At 41.1% G+C, this 23,002-nt stretch overlaps 3 protein-coding genes across 5 annotated transcripts; 1 reads left to right on the top strand and 2 right to left on the bottom strand.

Moving 5' to 3' along the window:
- Nucleotides 1–4,012: 4,012 nt before the first annotated feature.
- LOC135494949 (nucleoside diphosphate kinase homolog 7-like) lies at nt 4,013–8,975 on the bottom strand. Its single transcript, XM_064783321.1, has 9 exons — nt 8,858–8,975; nt 8,313–8,425; nt 7,733–7,899; nt 7,343–7,504; nt 7,016–7,170; nt 6,693–6,848; nt 6,109–6,344; nt 5,788–5,895; nt 4,013–5,429 (listed from the first exon to the last, which is right to left on the bottom strand). The coding sequence occupies exons 2-9, from the start codon at nt 8,418–8,420 to the stop codon at nt 5,397–5,399; spliced, it is 1,125 nt and encodes a 374-aa protein (XP_064639391.1). The 5' UTR covers nt 8,421–8,425; nt 8,858–8,975; the 3' UTR covers nt 4,013–5,396.
- A 48-nt stretch (nt 8,976–9,023) lies between these two features.
- LOC135494648 (golgin-45-like) lies at nt 9,024–12,370 on the top strand. Of its 2 annotated transcripts, none has more exons than XM_064782806.1 (5): nt 9,024–9,163; nt 9,559–10,362; nt 10,558–10,634; nt 10,885–11,136; nt 11,389–12,370. In XM_064782806.1, exons 2-5 carry the CDS (start codon nt 9,574–9,576, stop codon nt 11,753–11,755), a joined length of 1,485 nt encoding a protein of 494 aa, XP_064638876.1. In that variant the 5' UTR covers nt 9,024–9,163; nt 9,559–9,573; the 3' UTR covers nt 11,756–12,370. The 2 variants fall into 2 exon arrangements, with proteins under 2 accessions (XP_064638876.1, XP_064638877.1); XM_064782807.1 differs by having other exon boundaries at nt 9,030–9,169.
- A 1,450-nt stretch (nt 12,371–13,820) lies between these two features.
- On the bottom strand, nt 13,821–22,909 carry LOC135494245 (RCC1 and BTB domain-containing protein 1-like). Of its 2 annotated transcripts, none has more exons than XM_064782093.1 (14): nt 22,788–22,909; nt 21,976–22,223; nt 21,652–21,759; nt 21,255–21,421; nt 20,908–21,066; nt 20,276–20,383; nt 20,008–20,156; nt 19,690–19,880; nt 19,460–19,515; nt 18,160–18,230; nt 17,859–17,912; nt 17,446–17,543; nt 17,119–17,249; nt 13,821–16,968 (listed from the first exon to the last, which is right to left on the bottom strand). In XM_064782093.1, the coding sequence occupies exons 2-14, from the start codon at nt 22,187–22,189 to the stop codon at nt 16,828–16,830; spliced, it is 1,647 nt and encodes a 548-aa protein (XP_064638163.1). In that variant the 5' UTR covers nt 22,190–22,223; nt 22,788–22,909; the 3' UTR covers nt 13,821–16,827. The 2 variants fall into 2 exon arrangements, with proteins under 2 accessions (XP_064638163.1, XP_064638164.1); XM_064782094.1 differs by having other exon boundaries at nt 22,491–22,895.
- Nucleotides 22,910–23,002: the final 93 nt, after the last annotated feature.

Below are 23,002 nucleotides of genomic sequence, written 5' to 3'. Positions count from 1 at the left end.
CGGCCGCAATCGTCTCCACCGCCTCAGTGGCTGCACGGTACATTGCTTCTGCCACGGACAAGCAATCGTTCCATCTGCCGGCGGCAGTCACAGTATCCCGCAGTTGAAACACAGTCATATCCCGCGTAACTTGCTTCCCGTATCCAGGTTTTGCCTCGTACAGTTCTATTTGCTGAGTTCCTGTCACATCCTCGATACGAAAAGATTTGTTGTCCTCACAACTCCAGTGCAAAAACACGTGTTTATTTCTCACTCCGCCGGGGGTTTCCCGCACTACAACACGGATCCCAAAATGGCGGTCGTTCGGACAGTGCGGGACTCGATGTGACAGTTCCTTCGTTTGCACCAAAGCGATGTAGGAAATCTTGGCCCGCAGGTCGCCTTCTACGAGATTGGGGTCAATGAACCCCCCAGTCCCATTGTTGCAGAAGCAAGACATACTCGTGTATGTATTTAACAATGTTCGAAATCCTGATGCACTCCCGAAAGATACTCAGCTCTTCGCCAAATCAATCCAGCGGTCTATTTTCGTGGAGACACAACAGCCAACGCTCGTATGTTTAGACCTATCTTGCGAAATCGATCAGTTTATTCCAAAATCGATTCAAGAGTTCTCTAATCTATTGACCGCCGGTATTTCCTATGACACGTTTACCTTCGACTGGAAACCTGGGAACATTTCCAAGTTGGGGTTTTTGATTGCAGGAACTGTACCTTTTATGTAATGCTAAAATCTAATCCCAATCTTTCTATTGCTAACCCCTATACCAGACCATTCGATGAAAATGCTATCCCCTGCCCTAACCTCTCCTCCATGCTAATGCTATATTTGTACGATTTGTTATTGTTATTTGCGATCATGTTTAGAAAGGGAAAACCCATTTGTTAAGACAATGATTTTGATTGGTCAGAATTAAACAATAGCTACCTAATTTCACTTTTTGTTTGAACATCATTTTTCCTCTTTTTTTATCTCACAGCAGGTCAGAGGTGTTATCAGGCACTCAACATAACTCGAGATGATCCAATCAAAATAAACAATAAAATCTGGTCTAACTTTAGACATCAAAGCCTTTGTTGTTAGTCAACCGTTAGTCAGCTCTAGTGAACGGACGAAAATATTGCGCCTATCGACACGCAAGCTTTTGACAATCGTTTCAAAATCGGACAGTGCGAACGGCGCCGATTCAAATAGGATATTACTCCGGATGTACGAAACATGTCTTGTTGCGGTAGCTGCTCCTCTGCCAAAGGCAAATTCAATATAGATCCGACCATCCAAGAGGAGGTCATCATGAGACCGATCAGGAAAATTGCCATGGTCAGAAAGAAGAAGAGTTCCGCGAAGACGAACTGCGTCAAGCATTTCGCACTGTGTCTCTACCTTGGCTCACGGAGAGCGAAAGACCTCGCGATAATCTTCATGGACTGGCGAAAGGGCGACGATGGGGCGCTGATAAATGTCGTGGACTGGACGCGCAAACTAGATTCCCGGCAGAGTTATGAGGTCGTATCGGAGGCGGAGATGTGCGGCCGCAGGGTCACCATTCTCACCCTGCGGGACTTTTACAACAAAGGTGCGTCCATGTTTGATAACTGCCGTTCATCCGCGACGCGGATGTACAGATCCGCTCTCCTTCATCCATTGGCTGTTCTCGATGACCCGAACGGCAATTGCTACGTTCCTCTGCAAGACAATGGAGACGCAGATTCGTATGTTGATTTTGGTGCAAGGAGGAGAGACGAAGACTTCGAGTCGTCACTGGAAAAAACTATTCTCAGGGTAGATATGAAAGTGTAAAGAGATGACGGATGAGCTAGCGCGAGTGACGACATGCATGTAAAGGACTGTAAATACGACATGTACCTGTTATAACGGATGTAGAGCAACATCCTCTGTTGCCTGAGATTCATTCGTCTTGAACGCTTGACCTTGTACTCCTTTGACCAACTGTGGCGAAGTTGCCTTTTATTTTCTTTTTGGACACCCTGTAGCCTATTTTAAGGAGGCCTATATTGGTAAGCTGGTTGAAGTTGAGAGTTTTTATGGCAACATGAATTATGTGCGTATTACATCAGTAATGGACTTTCCTTTAAATATTATAAAATTGTGCTTTAGAAGTTGACTCTCTGTTACATGTAGGAACATTGTCAGGTGATTCAGGAGGAATAAGGATTCAACTAGGCCTGTTGTGATTTGTGCTGGAAACTCCCTGTTATGAAATGTTTTGGGGTATGAGCTAATGTGGGGTGTGTGACCAGAAGGCTGGGTCACTTTGGAAGTCACCGAGGACCGAGCAGGACCTGTTTTACGGAAGGAGCTCCGACCTTTATCTTGGCGTTGATGCCGCTGTGACTGCAAGACTTCAGTGTACTATTCTTGGCGTTGGTGCCGTACGAGTCGTCGTGAAACGCGGCTAGACCACTGTCGTGGACGGTCAGAATCTGTTCCTGGCGTTGGTGCCGTTGATATCCTTTTCAATATCATCCATGCCAGAGGGCATACGGGGTCGAAGCACCCAATTCCTACACTGTGTCTCGTCGAGATTCGGCCGGCCGAATGTCATCCCGTGTTTATAATAATTCGTTGCTCATACCCCCACCGGAACTGTCCCTTTGATATTTGCTGAACACTGAACACTTGTCTCTGGAAGAATTTTTGGACTGTTGTAGTAGTAACGTGCTCTTATGAACTATTTTTCTTGGGTTTAATATTCGTTATCTATGTTTATTCTTGTAAATAATCACTCAGTTTATTTTAACCAGCTTTTGTTATAATTCGTGCCCGGAGGTACCGATAGCCCTTGATGCACTTGTTCATCAAGAACTACGTTACAATGCACAGCCCAGAATTGACTTATCCACGGCATGACCTTATTGTGAATTAATTTATGTACCGTGCGTGGAATTTATTGTACATACACGTAGGGGTACATGCAAGTTTCTCCTTTATTTCTTTATACAGGGATCTTTCAACGATCACCAATGTATAACTCTATAACTATTGCAACGCCAATAAATGTGGAAAAAATATTCAATTTACTTTAATTTCGTGGTATACCAAATTTTGCCGTTCTTCAATACGCGAAGGTGACCTTATTCAAAACAGTAAACTCGTCCATATTTATTGTCGTCGAATATTGTATTACACAGTCTATGATTAGTTTAAATCCAAAAGAACACGCGAATATACATTAAATCAGTAAATTATCAGGTGATTATCCTCGGAACATAGTCTGCGCGAAACTGCCTCCTTCTCCAGTGATGTTCCCTTCCGCTTGCTCATCTCAGACCAGTGTCGCTGCTTCTGGCGCAAGCGTCTGATATTTAATTGGCGCGATTGGGAGAATGGGATAACCAATCAGAAACCCCATCTCTCCTATAGCCTCTCTTCAAAGAGACACAGATCTACACGGTCATCCCCGTAATGTGGACGAATTATGACATTGGCCAGGTATGAAAATTGAGCGCCGTCGAGACAGACTGTTGGTTACCGCCAATGGAATTAAGCAATATATCTTTGCTGATACAAATCAAAGTTTAAAGTAAGAACAATCAACGCATCAATCATAACTCTGTTTTTTAAAGCAAGGGCATTGATAACGACGGACTTTCCAAATATATATTTTGTGCCACAAAATATCTAACCAGGAAGCATGAAAATGAAGTTCGCGGCCCGTCGTCCCCAAAATAGTATGATTTCGCGGTAATTAATCATAAGATCTGGGTTGGCGAATGCTTCCAAGGCAGATGACCTTTCAATTACCAACCCCAAACAACCAACTTGACTCCTTGGCACAACCACCATGAGACCGAACTGAAGACCATTATTTTCGCTCTGAACAGTGGCGACGCGTATGAGAATAATGCTTAACTAATTAAACGACGGATAACCAGCTGGAAGAGATTTCACCACGGACAGGTTGCAGCCGACACGAAATGCAGTTCCTTGGATGTGCTGATTAGCATAAAAGACAGTAACTAGCATAAAAGACAGTAACTGACAAAGAAATTCAATAGTAAAATGGTTTTATTATTCAATACCAGGCAGAAAGTCAGTGCACAATATATGAACCAAATATCAACAAAAATATACAGCCATTGAGACGTGGGCCACAATGAAATATGAAAACGATCGAGTTGGACAGGAACAATTAGTCACAAACAAGTTGTAGGCCCATCATCAGGCACCTGAGCTTGTGCAATACTTTCCTGTTCAAAATACATCGGGAGGACAGTGACCAGGCTAGCAGACTTGTGGGACGAATCATATCTTTTAGAATACAGCATAGCAAAAATTCAACTCTAATACATGAACGCATGTAAAAACTTCAGAAAACACAACTTGATGAAATCTTTTACAAAACTATCACCAGAAGCGCTTTCATTGTTAGCATTTGAAGACTTTCTGACCTGCAGAAAATACCAAGAAACATCTTGCAAGCGTATTTTTCTGGCAGTCAATGCCAGAAGACATTTCGAAAACAATAGAATTTCCGTTTCACGTAAAAAGGGACGGATTTAACATACACAATGCTTATTCATAAGGCCATTCAAAATTAATTTTTAGATTTACGTCACTCAGATCTGAAAAATTTGGTGGGGAGGGGAATTTGTTTTTTACTTTTTGACATTTTGATCCGTGTCCTCCTCAGTTCGAAAAGGATGAAAGAACCTTCCACTCTAGTCTATTCCCGCAATGCGGCGTCGGTATACTATTGCGTACTACATCTAACGGGAGTTGGATATTTTGGCTAGTAAATGGTCATATAAGCACTGTACCGAAGCTATCCCTATGAGGAGTTGTGCCAGTAAGGCCATAAAAAAGGTTTCCAATGGGCTTCAAGACCGAACTAATACAAAAAAACGGTTTTTTTAAAATTTAGCAAAAAACAAAAAAATATTGGGACGGAGGCAAAAACCGGGGCGGGCGGTAACGTAAATCTAAAAATTAATTTTGAATGGCCTAAGCAGATGAGACTGTCAACACACAAGTTCTATAGCCAGAGATTAAGTAGAAAATGTTAATTTGAGGGAGAGATCATGGCATATTTAACTCTTTAATGCAGGCCTAAGTTGGGACAAGTGATATCACGTGATCATAAAGATTTAAGTTATTTACAATTTCTCCCCCGCATTATTCACAAAACTTATTAGTTTTCCCATGCAAAGTTAATTGTTGTCTCTGCAGCGAATTCAACTGTCCCTGCTCTCTGCAGACACAATGGTTCTCTGCTCAGAGTAGGGACACTTATTCGCCAGAGAGAGAGACTTGTACAGGACTGATTTCTTAGCTCTTCCTACTCAAGGAATGGGATTTCATTCACAGGTCATGCAGCCTAAATATATCTCAGATTTTCAAACAGTTCATGTATTTCAGGAGATTCCACCGGGATCTAACTGTCGAGGATCTTGAAGAAGTACTCGACCTGAAAAATAATGAAATTGAACTTGTAGTCAAGGCATAGGTCAGATGAGGAAAGGCATAGGTCAGATGAGGAAGAGGACACAGGGCATAGGAGAAATCTGATAACATGCTTAATTATATACATGAGAAACATGCCTGGAAGGTATTTGCGAGAGCCCAAACTGATACCATGCCCAGCATTACACACCCTGAATTCACCTGTACACTTGCACGATAAAATAGAATCTGAAAGTCCAACTGAACCCAAGTTAGTAGTACTTCTGCTGGCCGTTTTTGAACTGGGAGCTGCACCCGGCCTTTTCCTCCCTTTTTCTTGCAGTCCGACTCCAGAAAGTTTCAAATGAATAATTCATACCAACCTCTAATAGGCCGTCTTCGGGAAGATCTGTGCAGTGGACGGCATTCTGAACCTTATCCAGTCCAAACTTGGCTCGGAGTGTACGTGGTCGCAAGTGGCGTGCAATTTCCTGAAAGAAAATAAAAATTCATGAAGCGACGTCCACAACTACATGTAAGCCTAGTGATATCTTACTTGCCTGAAATATCCCAGGGTTGACTTTTTTCAACTTGACCAAATCAAGCTAACACTGATGACTCAAGTCTGGTACCAAAATAACAATGCAGAATTTCATCATTTCATTCCTGATCATCTTAGTGTTCCATTGGCAGCTTCTACTTACAGGATCAGCCGGTCCAACCATCTCCCTGAAAGCCGTCGGTGCACTTTCCGCTGTGACTTCGAGTGCAATACACGGCCCCCTCGTGAGTTCCTCTACCATATCTTTATACTCCAACACAACTCCCTTGTACACTTCAAAGAATTCCTCAGCATTAGCTCGTTCCAGGTTAAACATTTGTATAGCTGTGACTCGGAAGTTGGACTCTTGGATTGCGGCTATGATTTTACCGGCTTGGCCTAAAATGTCAAACCAAAAGGTTATTGAAAGTTTAAACGTTTTTTTGGTTTAGGATCAACTCGAAAGAAGGGTATCATCCGACTTTACACCCTGGTCTGTACAGAAACTTTTCAGTAGACTTCAGATGAGCACAATCTGAGCATTTCTGACCGGTACCCATTTATACATCTGGGTGGAGTAAGGTACTTAAGACAAAGAGACCTGCTTCGAGTCTCATGCTGACAGTGGGGATCGAACCAGGGATCTCTTGGCCGCTAGTCCAGAGTCCAAGCCACTGCACCAAAGCGGCTTAGAGCAGGCCTGAATGCATTTCCTGTACATGTACGATAAAGAACACAGCGACTCACCTTCTCTGACAGCGTGAGGCTTGATCACACAGCACGTACAGTCACCGGACCTTGACGTGTTGTGTCGAGGTGGTGCTGCCGTGGGGAAGAAGAATTCTAACTCTCGCGCAGCAGATTCGGGGGAGTCTGATCCGTGACAGGCATTCCGTGTGTTATCTGAAGGAGGAAGAGGTTCAAACATGAAAACAGTTGCCATAGTGACCATCTCCATTGCCTTCATTATGGTATTACAGGACATTTGGTCAATTTGTAATTGATACTATGGGAGTTATTCAAAATCAAAAAAAAGGTAAATTTTTTTGTGACACCCAGTACAAACTTACCTTGACCAAACTTTGCCCTAATACTGCTTGGTGCCTGGCTTCTTGCTGCCGCAGAGTCGGTGGGGCCCAACAGACTGCGCCACTTGTTCACAGCATCACTTCCCATCAATTCAAACGCAACCACTGGACCGCTTGTAATATACCCTAAGAGTTCACTGAAATGAAAGTAAAAGGTTTGAATCGTTGTAAATTATCTGGAAAAAGTTCCCATTCAAGGGATTCTACAGGGCAAAAACGACTCTGTTAAATACTGGCCTACAATGCAAAATTTGCCCAATAATATCATTACGGAAGCTTTGTATTGCGTTGCAGTGCACTGACACCTACCTGAAGAATGGCTTCCCGACATGCTCTTCATAGAACTTATTTGCCTCATCTCTGCCCAGCTGGCACATTTTTAACTTTGAGATGCTGAAACCGCCTGCGTAGATGGCATCGAGGATGTGGCCCAGTTTGGAGATGGCATCTGGCTTGATCATACCTAAAGTTCTGGAAAAGAATAAAGGAGTCGTCACATTGAGTTAGGATTTATCCAAAATCTCGGGATAAGGGTAATTTTTGTGATTTGCAGCCTAGATGGGTGTGCGTCGAGATGAATAACTTCTTCAAAGTTTTGAAACTTTAAATATGGATGATTTCATGACTCTCAACCTCACATATTGGAGCTTCAATTAATTGACACATTGATGATTGACACATTTTACAATAATCACTCACTTTTCTTTCTTGCTAATGAGCTTACTCCTGGTATATTCATCTGCGTAGTCTGTCAAAGTTAGCTGCCTGGAGTGTACATTGATTGTGCTGCCTACATACAAGTCTGTTAGGGTGATATTTTCACATTTGGACCGCTTCAGGAAAATGCGTCTATTCTTAATGTCATACTGAAAATAAGATGGAAGTGAAAGTTAAATTATAAGTCAGTTTACCTCGAGTAAAACTTCATCTTAAGTTTAGAAAACACTCAACAGTAAGTACTAGTAGCATCGGTAATGAATCACGGAAATGGGATTCTGATTTTACCCCTATAGAAGATTCCCAGGCCTACTCTGATTGTATGTTTCATCGCCATATAGATTTGAATTGAGTGGTAAAATCGTAACTTTGACGTGACTTCTCCCCTGTTGGATGTCATGGAATACGAGTTGACCCACACCGAGGGCGAGGACCCACTGAATTGATGCTACATCGACTCGTCATTCCTCCATTACCTCCAACAACCACTTCCTGTTTCAGTGGCATAAAACACTGTTCAATACAAACTGGTTGAACCAGCTCCACACTCGATTTCACTTACCATCTCAACTGAATTATCGCAGACATAGTAAAGGAACTGGTATCGCCTGATAATGGTGGCATTAGGGTCGTACCACTCTGCTATGAAGGCATATCGGTCATCCGCCATTCTCACTGAAAGGAGATAATAAATTATCACATGAATCTATTTGTATTTGGTCATGTTTGAATTGCAACAGTGCAGGCCAACAGGATAGGACTGAGCCTGAGGCTGAGGAGAGGACAGAGTCAGAGACATCATGGACATTTTGATTTAACTTAGTGAGGAAAGACGAAAGTGAACTTGTTCAGTGAACATGGTCTCATGTTTCGGTGTCATGGCCCATGAACTGATGGAGTATGGAGTAATGCCAAATGGACACGATAGATTGGTGGTGTAGAAGCTGAGACTGTGAGAGTGAAAACAGTTTTGAGCATCACCAATGCCATGGCAATGCACTAGCCTAGGCCTATATCTGGTCATTCTGTAGCACAATGCAACTTACAGAGTAGAAAACACACACTACGTAGTTACAGTGTAATGGAAAAATAGAACAACATAGTCACCTCAGTAATTTTGACCCGATAAATGCTATGAAATTGGTTGTTTTTGCAAGGAACTTGCTTGACTCGATTTTGAAGCAAGCACTTGTTGTTGGCAACAAACGGAACCGAACGAATTTGTGTCGAAACTTCTGATTGGTTTGAAGCCAAAATCACGTGACAGTCATACAAAATGGTAGACGGAAGGAAATAATTTGTTTCTCATGTTTTCGTCATAATTTCTCCAATAACGTCATTATCAGATAATCGATTGGAAATATTGATTTGGAAAAGAGTCATCCTATAGTTGGAGCTGGTATTCATCAGCAGGTATTGGTTAGTTTTCATTCATTTTTGTATATTTATTTACATTTCCGTGTTGGTTGGACTCCAACTGAACTCCACCTGATTGTCGGGCATGTACATGTCATGACATACCATATGGCTACTGTAAATTCACATACCATACTTTCCCACTGCTGCTCAGATGATGATGATGAAAATCTATGAGTGATGATGCCACAGCAATATACGACTACGTCTACGAGTGTGCTGATATCCAAACCTACCTCGATGAACAACACTTCGTGCTTGTGGACAGTGGATATTGGATGTAGGTGGTTGTAGGAGAAGAACATCACAAGCATAAATGATGCCCTGTGTAGCATGATTGCTGCTGTCACAATCATCAATGGTGTAATCAGTATCGTTCTCATCTTTTTCAGAGGGACTTCTGAGCAATGTCAACTAACCTGCACATCCATTTAGACATCGAAGACGAGATGCCACCAAATGCTGGCATTGCAGATCAATCAAACTCAAGTGCCAGAATACGAGCACCTCGGTTCATTCCTTGGGAGCCAACCAAAGCCGCAACTGGTCCTCCGCCTATCAGCCACAGAAAACATGGAAAGAAACAGGATGTGATTCCGACAAGACCAACTCACATGACACATCCGCCTACCAAGAATCTACAAAATGCCACACCAACCTCAAAGCCAGACTTAAAACGGCTGTATCCTAGTCCCCACGTTGTGTATCATACTCATATTCATCCCAATAATGAAGTATTGGGAAATTTAGGAGTCAAGTCGTCCACTGTCCTAGCCAGTGGGAAAGTTGTTCAAAATACTGGCGACTTTGCAGTAAAACTGCAAGAAATGGACAGAAATGTGCTGAATGAATCTCAAAATGACAATGAAGTGGCCAAAAATATAGAAAACTTGAGCAATAATGTGAGAAGAAAAATCCTTCCTGATGATTTGATTCCAGAAAGTCCAGTTTCAGCTGTGATAGACCCTTTGGAGAGTTCTCAGCTGGAAGTGGTCGGGGAAGCCTTGAAAGTTACTAAACCGATTAGCGTTGTCGATCCGATGAAAATTGAGGACACGACTGCTATCGACATCAATGACCTGGAGAGTCGCGAGATTGTGAGGTTACGGCGGATGAATGATAAATATAACGAGAAGGTGAAACAGATACGGGAGGAGAGGAATGAGCTAAAGAAAGAATTGGAGGTGCAGTTTCAGGTAAGATTTCAATCAATCGGTTGGTGCCCATTCCCTGGTGCTGGCTTGAAGTTTGATGATAACCTGTACCAGTCTGCAGGCGATATCAGACTATAAACCCTAAACTTTAAACTCACTAAAACTACTGCCACTGACACGATGTTCCTATTCATCATTTAAGGAAAATATATTACAATGTCTTCTCATAAATTTCAGGTAAACACTGAACTCAAAAAACTGTTGGTTGCATCTGTTGGTGAAGATATACAGCACAGGGTGGAAAGGCTCGTGAGGTGAGTCAGTTGCGACTGTTAAAATTATTCCTGATTATTTACAGTGTATGACATGCAACTTGAAATTGATTGTGGTCTTCAGGATAACATAGGAGTCGACCAGTACCGGTCTGGAACTCGATAAACATCATGATTTGTATCATACACAGCCTTGCATATGTGTACAGTCTGATGTCATGCACACCTGTTCTGTTATCTCTTGAGAGTAACAGCTGTTACAACTTTACACTCCCTAACTCTTATATTGTAGAGAACGTGCTCAACTGGCTAATGAAATCGGCGACTACTGCAAGCGTATCCATGACGATCATGAAAATATTGACAGCGTTTCAATCCAAGCCGATATGTGGCGATCGAAATACATAGCTAGCAGAATGATGGTTGACGAGCTCGCGAATACCAGGTCGCACTTGACCGCCCAATACAAGGAATCCCAGCATGCACTGCAAGGCATTCTGCGGGAGCGTAATCAGATGAGGTCTAATCTGACCGACACATACAGGTGAATAAACCATGAGTGTCTTGTACCATTTAAGAAAATAAGAGCAGCTACAAACCACTTGAATGATGGACATCGAGCTTGTTCAATTACTTGTGCTGGGCTATGGTCAAGGCAATGTTACAGATTTCCACATGTCGTGAATATGGTCCCTCAAAACTTAAAGAGCTCAATGTACCTTCATGCTCGCTAAAAAATAATCAGGAAAACTTGAGTATTTCTTCCTGTTCACCTCGGCAATCTTCTCTGATTTAGGTATCTCCATCTAGTGAAGGACTCACTGCAGGCCCACGGCACCAAGAAACACGTCTATTCCACCAACGTTGTCAGCCTCGTTGAAACCATACGAGGGATGGTCGAGGCAATCAAGTTCCGTCTCATCGGCAACCCACCCATGCTGATGAACGTCTGTGTGTCTGCAGATGATTATACGCCAGCTGAAGTTATGGCAATGGAGATTGTACACAGCCAACAAACCACACTGGAAGGACTGTCAGATATTGCTCCCCCATCGGAGCAGATGATACATGGTTCCATATCGCGATACCATCCAGTCACAAGATACGATCACCTAACGATAAACTGTTGTAATCATTGTAATGGTGAAATATTAGTCATTTGAAAGCATTATTTGTTAAAACGGGTTTGGGTATTACGCTTTTTATCTACGGTGCAACGAATTTATTGAATCATTACGCTGCATACCAGAGATCTCCATTGTTGCAATTTCTGATAATTATTGCATGAGATAAAAATTTCATCTGCAGGGGTTGTTGCAGGCTCCTACAAGAATCAGTCATCGCTGTGATTTGCAAAAATCAGTTTTACCACAGTCAATATTTTTGTCACTCATCGCGTTGATAATTATCACATGACACTGCAACAAAAATCTGACGTTTACAATCTGCTTTTAAGAGATGTAGCTGCATTTTGTGATCAGAAGTGTGTTTTTTGTGATCAGAAGTGTGTTCAAGGAGCAGACTGATCCAATACTGAAGGAGAATTTGCTCAAGATATGGTCAGCTGGTTTGCATTCCCAGCTCTGCGTCCCAATGAATTTATATATTTACAGTATTGCATGTAGTATCAGACTCGGATAGACTCACTTGGGCATGTGGGATGTACAGTTATAAAAGGAACTTGGGAGGGGGAAAATATATTGAGGTCTTTTCATGATGCAATACATGAGCTTTTCAGGTATAGAGTTAGTTCATCAAATGTACTCAGAACTCAAGAATAATAAAAGTTTTATTTAATGATAAAATAAATGTGGTTGTTTTTGTTTATAGCCAAAGGTTTGTAAGATGCCAAGAATGTCTGCCTTAAGTCACAGGTAAAATTTTCCATCATAAAGTCTCTGAGCTGCGAGTGGGACAGAGGGCAAAGGACACTGTCTGCAGTACCAATAAAAAGGAACCCTGGTCCAATAAAACGTTAGTCAGATAACATTATAGCCAATATTAGATACCTGGTATAGGGTCAGAAGGAACCCATGGTCCTTACTAACTTCATGAAACAATATGGATGTACTGCTTTGGACAATCCGACTTGTCACAGCCCCTTATGAAGGAGTCGCATGTATGCAAGTCCTCTCCATGAATAGGCGACAGGACCGAACAATTTTTATGCCCATGTTTTGTGTAGTTGCCTGTGGGAAATCTCGGGCAGGTTGGCAATTTTCTGGTACTTGACTACAGCCGACGTGATGGTGGATGATGTCAGAAAATGCAATAGAGCCACATCGCTTCCGACATCGTAAAATGCCACCAGATGTCACAAGCAACATGATTGTGGAGATTCCCAGATGCCGTTACCTCATACAAATCATCATGGCCCTATATGTTTGTGAAAACATCATTTTCAGATTATGCATCCATTAGTTTTCCACAAATGGGTGAATGGGCCCCAGAAGTTTGTGATTGTATCCACTCGTACAAATATTTGCCTTGCAAAAATAAAGGGGATTACAGTAACAAGACAACTTACCCCGAAACTGTTTTTCCCATTCAGTGCTGCATGGAATCCGAAAACTATGTTGGTCCACATTATTCAATATATCAGTTTATACTGATCTGGTTGCTTCACTCTCCATATGCACATCGAGCTGGCTTACTCGTGCTCAGACCACCGACATGAAGTAGCTGTCTAGTTGTGGTGTGCAACTTTTGTAGAGACCTTTATAGGCCCTACCCCTGACCTTGTCATTACCTCATTGCGCATTTGATCCAATCATAGGCCTATTCACTGGGCTTTTATTGATACATATCATGAAATGGAGGTCAAAATCAATGAGGGTGACTGATCGGTTTCTCAGCCCCTATAGTTTGTGTTGCATAATAGTAGGTAACATTTACAAGAACATGTAACAGTGAGTTATAATATATAATGATTCTTTTATAAAGCGCAATTCCGTGACACTATAGTTCTCGCTCAAAGCGCTTTGGGATATCATATTATTACCCCGGTCTCCACAGAAATCAATCAGGGGTTTCAAGGAGCAACCACAAGGCGCTCACTTGAACTCGACCAGTAGGGAACTAAGCAGTGACTCGGCCGGGAGTCGAACCCACAACCTCCTGATCATGAGGCCGACTCTCTTCCACTGCGCTACCGCTGCCCCTGTTATGGGGGGAGGGCTTCTGCCGAGATGGATAACTGGTATGAAATAAAGCAAACAAAAGTTATTTTCCACATCATTCTGATTATTCGCTGTCCTCATTTATTCTGAATAAATACTAATTGCATTAACACAAAGAATTCACAAACAAACATCTGGCAGTTCTATGTAAACGAAACCCGACACCCCTATCCCTTACAATGGATCCTCCCTGGATTAATATACTCCGTTCTCTGCAACCTGTAACCTCAGGAGGCGATGAATCTCAATGAGAACTTGACACCCCTCCTTTGAAATGAGTCCTCCCTGGATGAGAATACTCCATCCTCTGCAACCTCGTCTCAGTGGGACATGAAATGAGACCCTGACATCCCCTTTTTTTTAATCACAATAAATTTTTTTGCCCAACTTTCTCTACTGCCATCTAAGCACTAAAACCTCTCATTTACAACATGTACAAGGCCAATTATCATTTATTAACAGCAATTACATATTACATGCATCATTATCACATTAGGTTGAGCATGATGAGATTCCAAACACACATTGTAAGTAACAATTATAAGTACTAAATATCACCATATTTATTTCTACTAGGTTTCAATCTTCCCTTGAAAAAACCACTGATACTTTAATAAAGACAGACATGAATAAGTAAGAGAGAGATTAAAATTCTGTCAATATTTTCAAACTACACATGCATTTAAGGCCTATCCCATAAGCATACTCATTGTTGCAAAAGCTCTGTCAAGTACTATATAGAATGAGTTTAAAAAAATAAGTTATGTCAAACCCTATTTTACACTTCAGTCAATGAATAACTTATAATCTGTTTAACTGAAATCTTTCACATTGTTTCTGGTAAATATTGAGGACTACTACATAAGACTACAGGGTGGGGCAAAAAAAATTTCCCTCACACAATGGATTACACAATAGAATTCGATTGTGCAAGGGAAAAGTTTTCTGGGCCACCCTGTATAGAACATATGTGACTCGCTCTACCAAAACTAGGCGCTTGTCGCATCTGAACTCGACAGGTTGATACGGACTTGTTGTTCATTTCCCTATTGTAGACCTTTTGTGAAATCTATTACAAACTGATTTGGTCACATTTCACAAAAGGTCTACAATAGGGAAATGAACAACAAGTCCGTATCAACCTGTCAAGTTCAGATGCGACAAGCGCCTAGTTTTGGTGAGCGGGTCACATATTTCAATGTAATAGGACAATAGAGCCTGACAACTGAAACGCGAAGCAATGAACTTTTATGTGGAGATAAAATCGAGTGTAGGCGTTAGTCACAAACACCAACAAATATCAAGCACCAGTTAAGCTCTCTGGAATGATCAGCAATCGAACATGTTTAAAAATGACGTAAAAATTCCTAAAAAGTAATGCGGGAGTTAAAAAATCATCACATAAGCATGACACAATACACTGCAAGAAACCAGTGCAAAGAACCCTTAACACATTTCTGGCAAAATTGTGTTCCTCGCGCTATTTTATTCAGCAGCCTGCCCTCTAACTACATGTACTGAAATTAAAAGCATTGTTCTGCACGGTACAAGCCTTGAGATATTGAAAGTGCCCTCAAAAGCAACAAGCCATAAACAGCCGACAGGAAGAACCTGGTAAGTACAATTTGAACACATTAGACCCTCAGTTGATGATATCATTGGCCCCAATTTTCTTTTATCTTGGGCCACCCTGTAAATGCAAACAAACTCCATTCTTGAAATGACTGACACGTGGGTTCCTGCTTTCCTACATGCACCTTTCAATCCCACAGTACAGTAGAACTTCTCTTAGCGGACACCTCTCTATTAAGGACTACCTCTCTATTAAGGACACAATTGGTCCCAATTTGGTAGTTTCCATTCAATTTGACCTGTCTTATCAGGACACCTCTCTATTAAGGACAGCACTTGTCAGTCCCGAGGGTGTCCTTAATAGAGAGGTTCCACTGTACATAAAATAAGCACCAATGGCCAGATAACCCTTGCCAACAAAGTATTCATCATACATGCCTAGTGTAATCCCACTCTGAAGTACCAAATTAACCCATTTTTGGCAACTACGGAAAACACCATGTACACCCTTGTCGGAAAGTTTATGGACACCAGTTTTTGCACATTTTCTCAAAAACGGCTAATCCTATTGAACCCAAATATTCACCAATGGTGGAGAATCTTCCTGGCTATCGAATGACGTGATAGTTGATATCAGGACCAATTGCATAACAAAGTTATTACATAATTTTGAGAGGCATCTATTTTTCACTTTTTGGTTGATTTTTTTAAAATCGAAGTATAAATCTTGCATCATACAGATAACAATGCTAAGACTTTCTGTGAAGAAAGTATTTGAAAATATCATTTACTTTTCATGATATATCAAAATATCAAAATTTTGAGATTCTGAAAATTTTGAGATTTTTCTGATTTTTCGATATATCCTAGTAGTACCCATGTCCCCTGAATGAATGGTGATTTTTTTCTGATTTTCAACTAAAGGAACATCTTGAAATTATAATATGAAAATTTTCATACTACCAAGTATCCACCTTTTCTCAGCAATATTAGTTGCTAGCTGTGCTAAATTGGTGCCAATCATTATTTGGGTATGACTTCTCAATGATACAGTTGCAAAAAACCCAAAAATATCAAATTATCAAAATATCAAAATTTTGATATTTCGATATATCTCAAAACCGAAATGAGATTTATCCAAATTTTTTTCACAGAAAGTCTTAGCTATGTGCAATATATACTGTAGGTTAATTTGGTTTTGAAAAATTGATTAACAAAAAAGTAAAAAAAAGATCCCTCTCAAAATTATGTAATAACTTTGTTATGCAATTGGTCCTGATATCAACTATCACGTCATTCGATAGCCAAGAAGATTCTCCACCATTGGTGAAAATTTGGGTTCAATAGGATTAGCCGTTTTTGAGAAAATGTGCAAAAACTGGTGTCCATAAACTTTCCGACAAGGGTGTACATGAAGTTGAACAAAATATAGCTTTGTACACTTGTCCACAGTGGAAAGGTACATGAACTAAAACTCATTCATGTCAATACTTAAATGCTCCATATTGTGCCGCTTTCCGTATAAAGTTTTTGAGAACTGTTTCATCGAGATTGATAAAGGCTTCCGTCTGTGTGATAGCAGTCATGTGGTTCATCGCAAATCGAAAACAAAACTCCTCCAGATCCTGCCAGGAAAGAAAATTATAGTTTTAGATACGTTATGCAACAAAAATTTGCCAGTAAGAGATTGAATTTTCGGTTGTTAGGAGTTGCAGATATACCGTTCAGTATCCAACATAGACCAATAAGGTCATATAAATAAATGGTTACAGTACCTTAGCTTCATATTTAATGGCAGCAGCATAGAGCATGGCAGCATTTTCGACTGAGATTCCTTGCTTGATGATCCTCTCACACAGTCTCTTGAGTTGTGTTTCACAATAAGCGTTAGCAAGATCTAATAATCCTGAAAGACAACAAACGGTGGCTGCATAAATCTTGTCCCTTGCCAAGCTTTGACAATATCCACATACCAAAATAAACAACTTGTCAGTACTATGTTGTTGGAGGGCTACGTCACAGTTATACAAATGCCACGGAACATCTGAGCGAGGGGGGGGGGGCACAATGCCAGGGGTCATCCTCAGAGGGATACTACCTACCAATAGCATCTTCAGGCAGCAGATCTATCCTGTCCGTGTAGAGATACTGAAGGAACGAGTGGTACACCACCCATGGAAACTGCTCGATCTCTATCACACTGAAAGACAGAAACGGAGAAGCTGACATTAAAATTTACATGAGGAATTCACGCTCAATTTCAACAAGGAGCATTCACAGGCTTTGTGGTCAATTGCGAGACAAAAATATCACATCAAAATACCAATAAATGCAACTCCTGTGTAGTTAAAGCTGCTTGGACCCCGCTTAACCCAATATAGTCTTAGCTTTAACCTGGCACAGGGTTCTCCACTATTCGAACCCGGGCCCTACTGTGTGGCAGCCCGAACTGTAGCTAACCATGAAACTGTGAGGCTCAAAATACTAGTATGGCGATCAGCTCAGGTGGACTTACTCTTTTCCTTCCTCACACCAATGAGACTGGAACATTTGTCGGAAGTGTTCGCACCTGAAACAAAATTCGAATAGTGCTTAGAGTGCTGGGCTCATAATCAGAAGGCCATGGGTTTGACTCAAGAATGACTCACCACTGTTTCATCTCTGTGTCCTTGAGCAAGACACCTAGCACTACGTGATAGGAGTATGAGGTTTGCCCCAAAGGTTGACCTGCAATGGATCAGTATCATATCCAAGGGGAATGACTAGTTCCGCGCATGAAATGTCCCCCCCCCATGAGAATAACTGTATTGCCTTACCTAATTTTGAGCACACTTTTATGTACATGGATTGTCTTTCCCTCAATTCTGAATTTGACATCACTTGTGACCTGAAGAGAAGAGTTAAAACAGGATCATACAACAACAAAATACAGAAGGATAGACAGAGGTTTCAAAGATGGTCAACTAGATCTAGTTCAAGCCAACTACAGGCCATAGTGGAACTATCACGAGAAACTATTTATCATAAAAAAGACTGATAATGGATAAGCCATCATCCTTACATTTCAAAATGCCATCTTGAGACTAATGTTTTTTGGGTAGAAGCAATAAAATCCACTGCTTTGAGCAGCTGTTCCGATTACTTGACACACCTGTATACATGAATGTATTGTATGATACACTAAAACAGAGTTTAAATAAATTTAAGAACTTTCTACATCCTAGGTTTAATATTTTGAATACTGTAAATGATACTAAATAATTTGCATCATGTCACATGCTGTTTCTGAGCCTCATTTGATTGCAGAAATAAATGCGTCATGCATTAGATTTACATTTTCAGAAAAGGCATGCTTTTTATTCATTATTATATCACCAACTACAATTCTTCAGGTTAGTTAATTACTATTGAATCTGTAACCATGATACAGCTTGCCATGCAAATATTACATCAAGAAGTCTATTGCCTTGTCAGGTTTATTCAGGTTTAGTGCCAGTCTTTGAAATTTCTACAGTTTTTCAGTTTGAGTCAGAGACAGATGAGGCAATTAAGCATTGCATATCATCGTAAATAATGAGCATTTCAACAAAATATGCATGCATAACGATAACCTATACATGTTATATATAATATGCTGTTATTTCAATACTTCAACTGGAATAAGAGAACTCTCACCTACATCATTCTAAATATCAAAGAAAACTACATTTAGATATGAAAATTCTCCTACAAACGCTTTAAATTTACCCTCACTTTAAACTGAATACTACATTTTCGATTCTCTAGTTATAGTTTATGAGGACAGCAATTTTGCCTTGAAAGTTTTAGATTGTTGATATTCCTATTAACTCTGTGGTTGTATGACTCTTGGTTGCCAGTCGTAGTTTCCAGGTAGTTGACACAATCAACGTGCAACCCATTGTCAATCAACGTACAACCCATTTTCAATCAACTTACAACCCATTTTCAATCAACGTACAACCCATTTTCAATCAACGTACAACCCATTTTCTGACTTAGAATGAATGTCACTCACCTAAGGTCATCAAACTTTATTGAGAAATACAACGTATTCACTGATTAATAATTTGAGCACAATTGCCAGGTAGTACTTACTGGATCACCAAATGCTCTTCTGAAACTTTCCGTCACAGGGCAACAGTCCTCATGTTCTGAAAAAAGAGGGGAAATGCTGATGTCCTTGAAGGTGCATTGCATGATGATAAAAACAGTAGAAACTCTCTATATCTTAGGGACTGAAAAATACTTTTCATGATAGCAAGGTGTCTTGATTACTCGGCCAAATTTCACAGAAACGAACTCTTTGGGACCAAGAAAATACTTACCAACATTCATGGGTTTCCAAGTGACCGATGGAGATGCAAAGCCAGCAAAGACATCATGCATGCTTGTGTAGCGAGTGCGTAAGGGCAGCGTTATACTCTGGCCTCGACACTGACCCCACATGTACACCACGCCAGTCTGGGTCGTCGCTGCGGAGATGTGGTTGTAGTGTGTAGCAGCTATTTCTATAAACCTGAATAAGGAAAAGACTGTAACAATAAGAGATTCAATAGTGAGATAGGAAATTATAAGCAAAATTCTGGATCAACTTGATAAATGAGAAAAGGCCACGCCGAATATCACTGTGGCATAATATTTACCTTTGATTGCCCTTGGCCATGACCACCTTGGCAGGTGTGACTAGATTAGCCTTGTTGCCTGTACCAAGCTGTCCGTACGAGTTGGCACCCCACACAAAAAGGGCACCTTCATCCGTGAGTGCCATTGTGTGCGCATAACCACATACGATCTGAAATCAAAGAGAAATGGAGGTAGTAGGTAAGCTCTTTACATCTCAAGGGAATGTGGAGATAATATTTGGCTGGCCCTAAGAATTCGGCTCAAGATCTACTTTCAATACAACCTCACCTGTATGACGAAGACACCCTGCAGTGCAGCAACTCGGCAAGGGTTGGCTTGGTTCACGTTGTTCCCCAGTCCAAGTTGACCGTTACCGTTATATCCCCAACCATACACCTGCAAATAATGGTAGTATAGCTTTCTTTTGAGCCAGACAGTAATGTATTGTAAATTCACCGGCCACCACTCGAAGAAATGGATCCGAGTTTCAAGAAACCCTAGTTTCCAGTCGTTTCAAAGACACATCCACACCTGCATTAGCTTTTGCCAACCATAGCCACTAGCGCTTATTGAGCAGCTCGTCTGAGCTCTACTGAAAGGTTGCAGCTTAAGACAGGGGAATAAATGTGACCCGCTCTACCAAAACTAGGCGCTTGTCGCATCTGAACTTGACAGGTTGATACGGACTTGTTGTTCATTTCCCTATTGTAGACCTTTTGTGAAATGTGACCAAATCAGTTTGTAATAGATTTCACAAAAGGTCTACAATAGGGAAATGAACAACAAGTCCGTATCAACCTGTCGAGTTCAGATGCGACAAGCGCCTAGTTTTGGTAGAGCGAGTCACAAATGTAAAGCGCTTTTAGAATGTTGTACATTATAAAGTGCCATAGAAGAATGTTTACTACAATGATACTCACATCGCCATTATCCAATGCACACATTGAAGACGTCTGCCCACAGGCTATAGACATGACATACTTTGTGCCGATGCATGCAGTGATTTTCCTAGGCGTTGGTTGGTTTGTGGTCGTACCGGAGCCAACCTGGCCACAGTTGTTTTGGCCCCATGAGAATACCTTAAAGACAAAGAAAGCTTGTAGCTAGTTTCAAGGTTTGGATCGTCTTTCTGAAATAGTTCTTAGCATCGGGTCAAAAGGAGTAGTTTTTGGTGCCAATGAAGTCACGAATGATGGACTTGCAGTCATGTTTGGTTTGATTCTCTGAATGAGAATGAAGCCGCAGATGCCTAGTCTGCTGTACTCACCTCCCCCTCTGCGGTCAACGCCATTGAGTGGTGACTGCCACATGCCACAGCAGTAATTTTCTTGCCCATGAGATTAGTCGTACAGAGCGTTGGCGAAGTTCCTTGGTTCGTGTTTCCATTCCCTAGCTGGCAATACCCGTTGTGGCCCCAGGCATAAAGCTCACCAGCTGAAGAAAACATTTCAGTTCATTCATTAATCTAATCTTCTCCGGCATTGTTAAAAGAAGTTCTGTGAGAAAAAGTAAAAAGTTCGATGGAATGTAGATTACTTTTTTTTATACTCATTCGAAGACCTAGTATCAAAAGCTAAAGCTGGAACAAAATGTTCAGATTTTAATAACGCAAATATTTCAGCAGGATTTCTAAAGGATACCAACCATTCAAATCTGTAACTTACATTCCGAGACAGCCAAAACATGAGGTCCACTCCCATAGGCAAATTCACAAATTCGCTTCTTGCATAATGGGTCCAATTTTCTCGGTTCGAGGCACCCAACAGAATCACCTAAAAAGTTTAAATGATATCAAAATTCATGTTAACAATGAATTTAATATCCCGTGTCTTGAATTACATGAGAAAAAGTTTGTTCTTTAGTTCACTCATGTCTGGATAGTGCGGTCTTCACTAAATCAGTCTTCAACCGATGGAAATAAAAGTCCGGCACTTAGATGCCACTTGCTGTTTCGGGAAACGCCATCTCAGAATCAAAGTACGACTTACCAAGTCCTAAGCAACCACTGCAGTTAGACCCCAAAGAGTAGACGTCATCGTCCTTCGTCACAACTAAGGCTTCATTGCCAGAGTTGCCGAATACACACGCAAACTTCACAGACGCAAGAAACTCTGGAGAGAGGAGGCTGAAGAGTGGCCATTTTCCAATGTCGAGTGGAATACTGGCGGAAGCAAATGACGAACATGCTGTGCCTGTCGCCATCTTGGAAAGACTCTGCGGGTACGGTTAGAACATTCTGGAAGAAATTTTGAATTGAAGTGAAAAAGTCAAGATGCTGGTAGCGACGGTAGCATACCTCGTTGGCATTGTTGTTCCCAATCAAGTGCATGAATCTATACATATAGGCTACAGGCAAGCGCTAATGGCCAACAAAAAAATGCCAGAAATTCTAAAGTTACTTGTCTTTGCCTTTGGCATCTTCATTCATGGTGCATACAATGGTCGCAACGAGTTTACGATCCCCGATCACACCCCAAAAAAGAAAGGTCATCGGTTGACTAACCAAGCACCACTGTTCAATGGATTTATAGTTGAATGCGATCAAACTACGTCATTTCCGATCGGGGATTCTAAAGTTTAGCCCAATGGTCTTGTGATGATGACATTGGACAAGACTTGAGCAGTTGGAACAGGCTTTGTAACACATTTACTATTGAGTCTGACAGGTTGCTAAGGTGCTAAATATAGAATGGCGCTGTTGTATAGATTTTGTGAAGTAAAACATTAGATGGTTTCAAAGAAACTATCGCAAAATTGCTACTTTTCTCATTGCGGAAGGGTTCTTCTATATACACTTTACCTTTGAAATACGATTGTAGATGAATAACTTTGGTTTTGATGTGGTTTATTCGACAAAACTGTGAGAGAATTTGAGAAAACGAAAATGAAGCGGTGAAAAGTGGAACTACGGATCCTCGCTTCCAGGATGAAAGGAAATAAAATGTGCAGGCGAATGCACGCGATAAAATTTGTCGAATCCATAAATCAAGGTTGTTTGGTACTTGCATGACACAG

This window comes from Lineus longissimus, chromosome 10 (genome assembly GCF_910592395.1).
Source record: "Lineus longissimus chromosome 10, tnLinLong1.2, whole genome shotgun sequence".
In the NCBI taxonomy this organism is placed as follows: domain Eukaryota; kingdom Metazoa; phylum Nemertea; class Pilidiophora; order Heteronemertea; family Lineidae; genus Lineus; species Lineus longissimus.
Note: the sequence above shows the minus strand (reverse complement) of the source record. Positions and strands in the feature narration are given on the sequence as shown.

Bases quoted from the DNA above. Each gene is read 5' to 3' on its own strand.
- LOC135494949 (XM_064783321.1), bottom strand. From the start codon at position 8,420: ATGGCGGATGACCGATATGCCTTCATAGCAGAGTGGTACGACCCTAAT. The intron at 7,900-8,312 runs GTAAGTGAAATC...TCTTATTTTCAG, and splicing joins GCGATAATTCAGTTGAGATG to TATGACATTAAGAATAGACG. The intron at 6,849-7,015 runs GTAAGTTTGTAC...TTCCTCCTTCAG, and splicing joins TAGGGCAAAGTTTGGTCAAG to ATAACACACGGAATGCCTGT.
- LOC135494648 (XM_064782806.1), top strand. From the start codon at position 9,574: ATGTCAACTAACCTGCACATCCATTTAGACATCGAAGACGAGATGCCA. The intron at 10,363-10,557 runs GTAAGATTTCAA...CATAAATTTCAG, and splicing joins AATTGGAGGTGCAGTTTCAG to GTAAACACTGAACTCAAAAA. The intron at 10,635-10,884 runs GTGAGTCAGTTG...CTTATATTGTAG, and splicing joins AGGGTGGAAAGGCTCGTGAG to AGAACGTGCTCAACTGGCTA.
- LOC135494245 (XM_064782093.1), bottom strand. From the start codon at position 22,189: ATGGCGACAGGCACAGCATGTTCGTCATTTGCTTCCGCCAGTATTCCA. The intron at 20,384-20,907 runs GTGAGTATCATT...CATTATTTGCAG, and splicing joins GTGCATTGGATAATGGCGAT to GTGTATGGTTGGGGATATAA. The intron at 19,881-20,007 runs GTAAATATTATG...TTCCTTATTCAG, and splicing joins ATGGCCAAGGGCAATCAAAG to GTTTATAGAAATAGCTGCTA.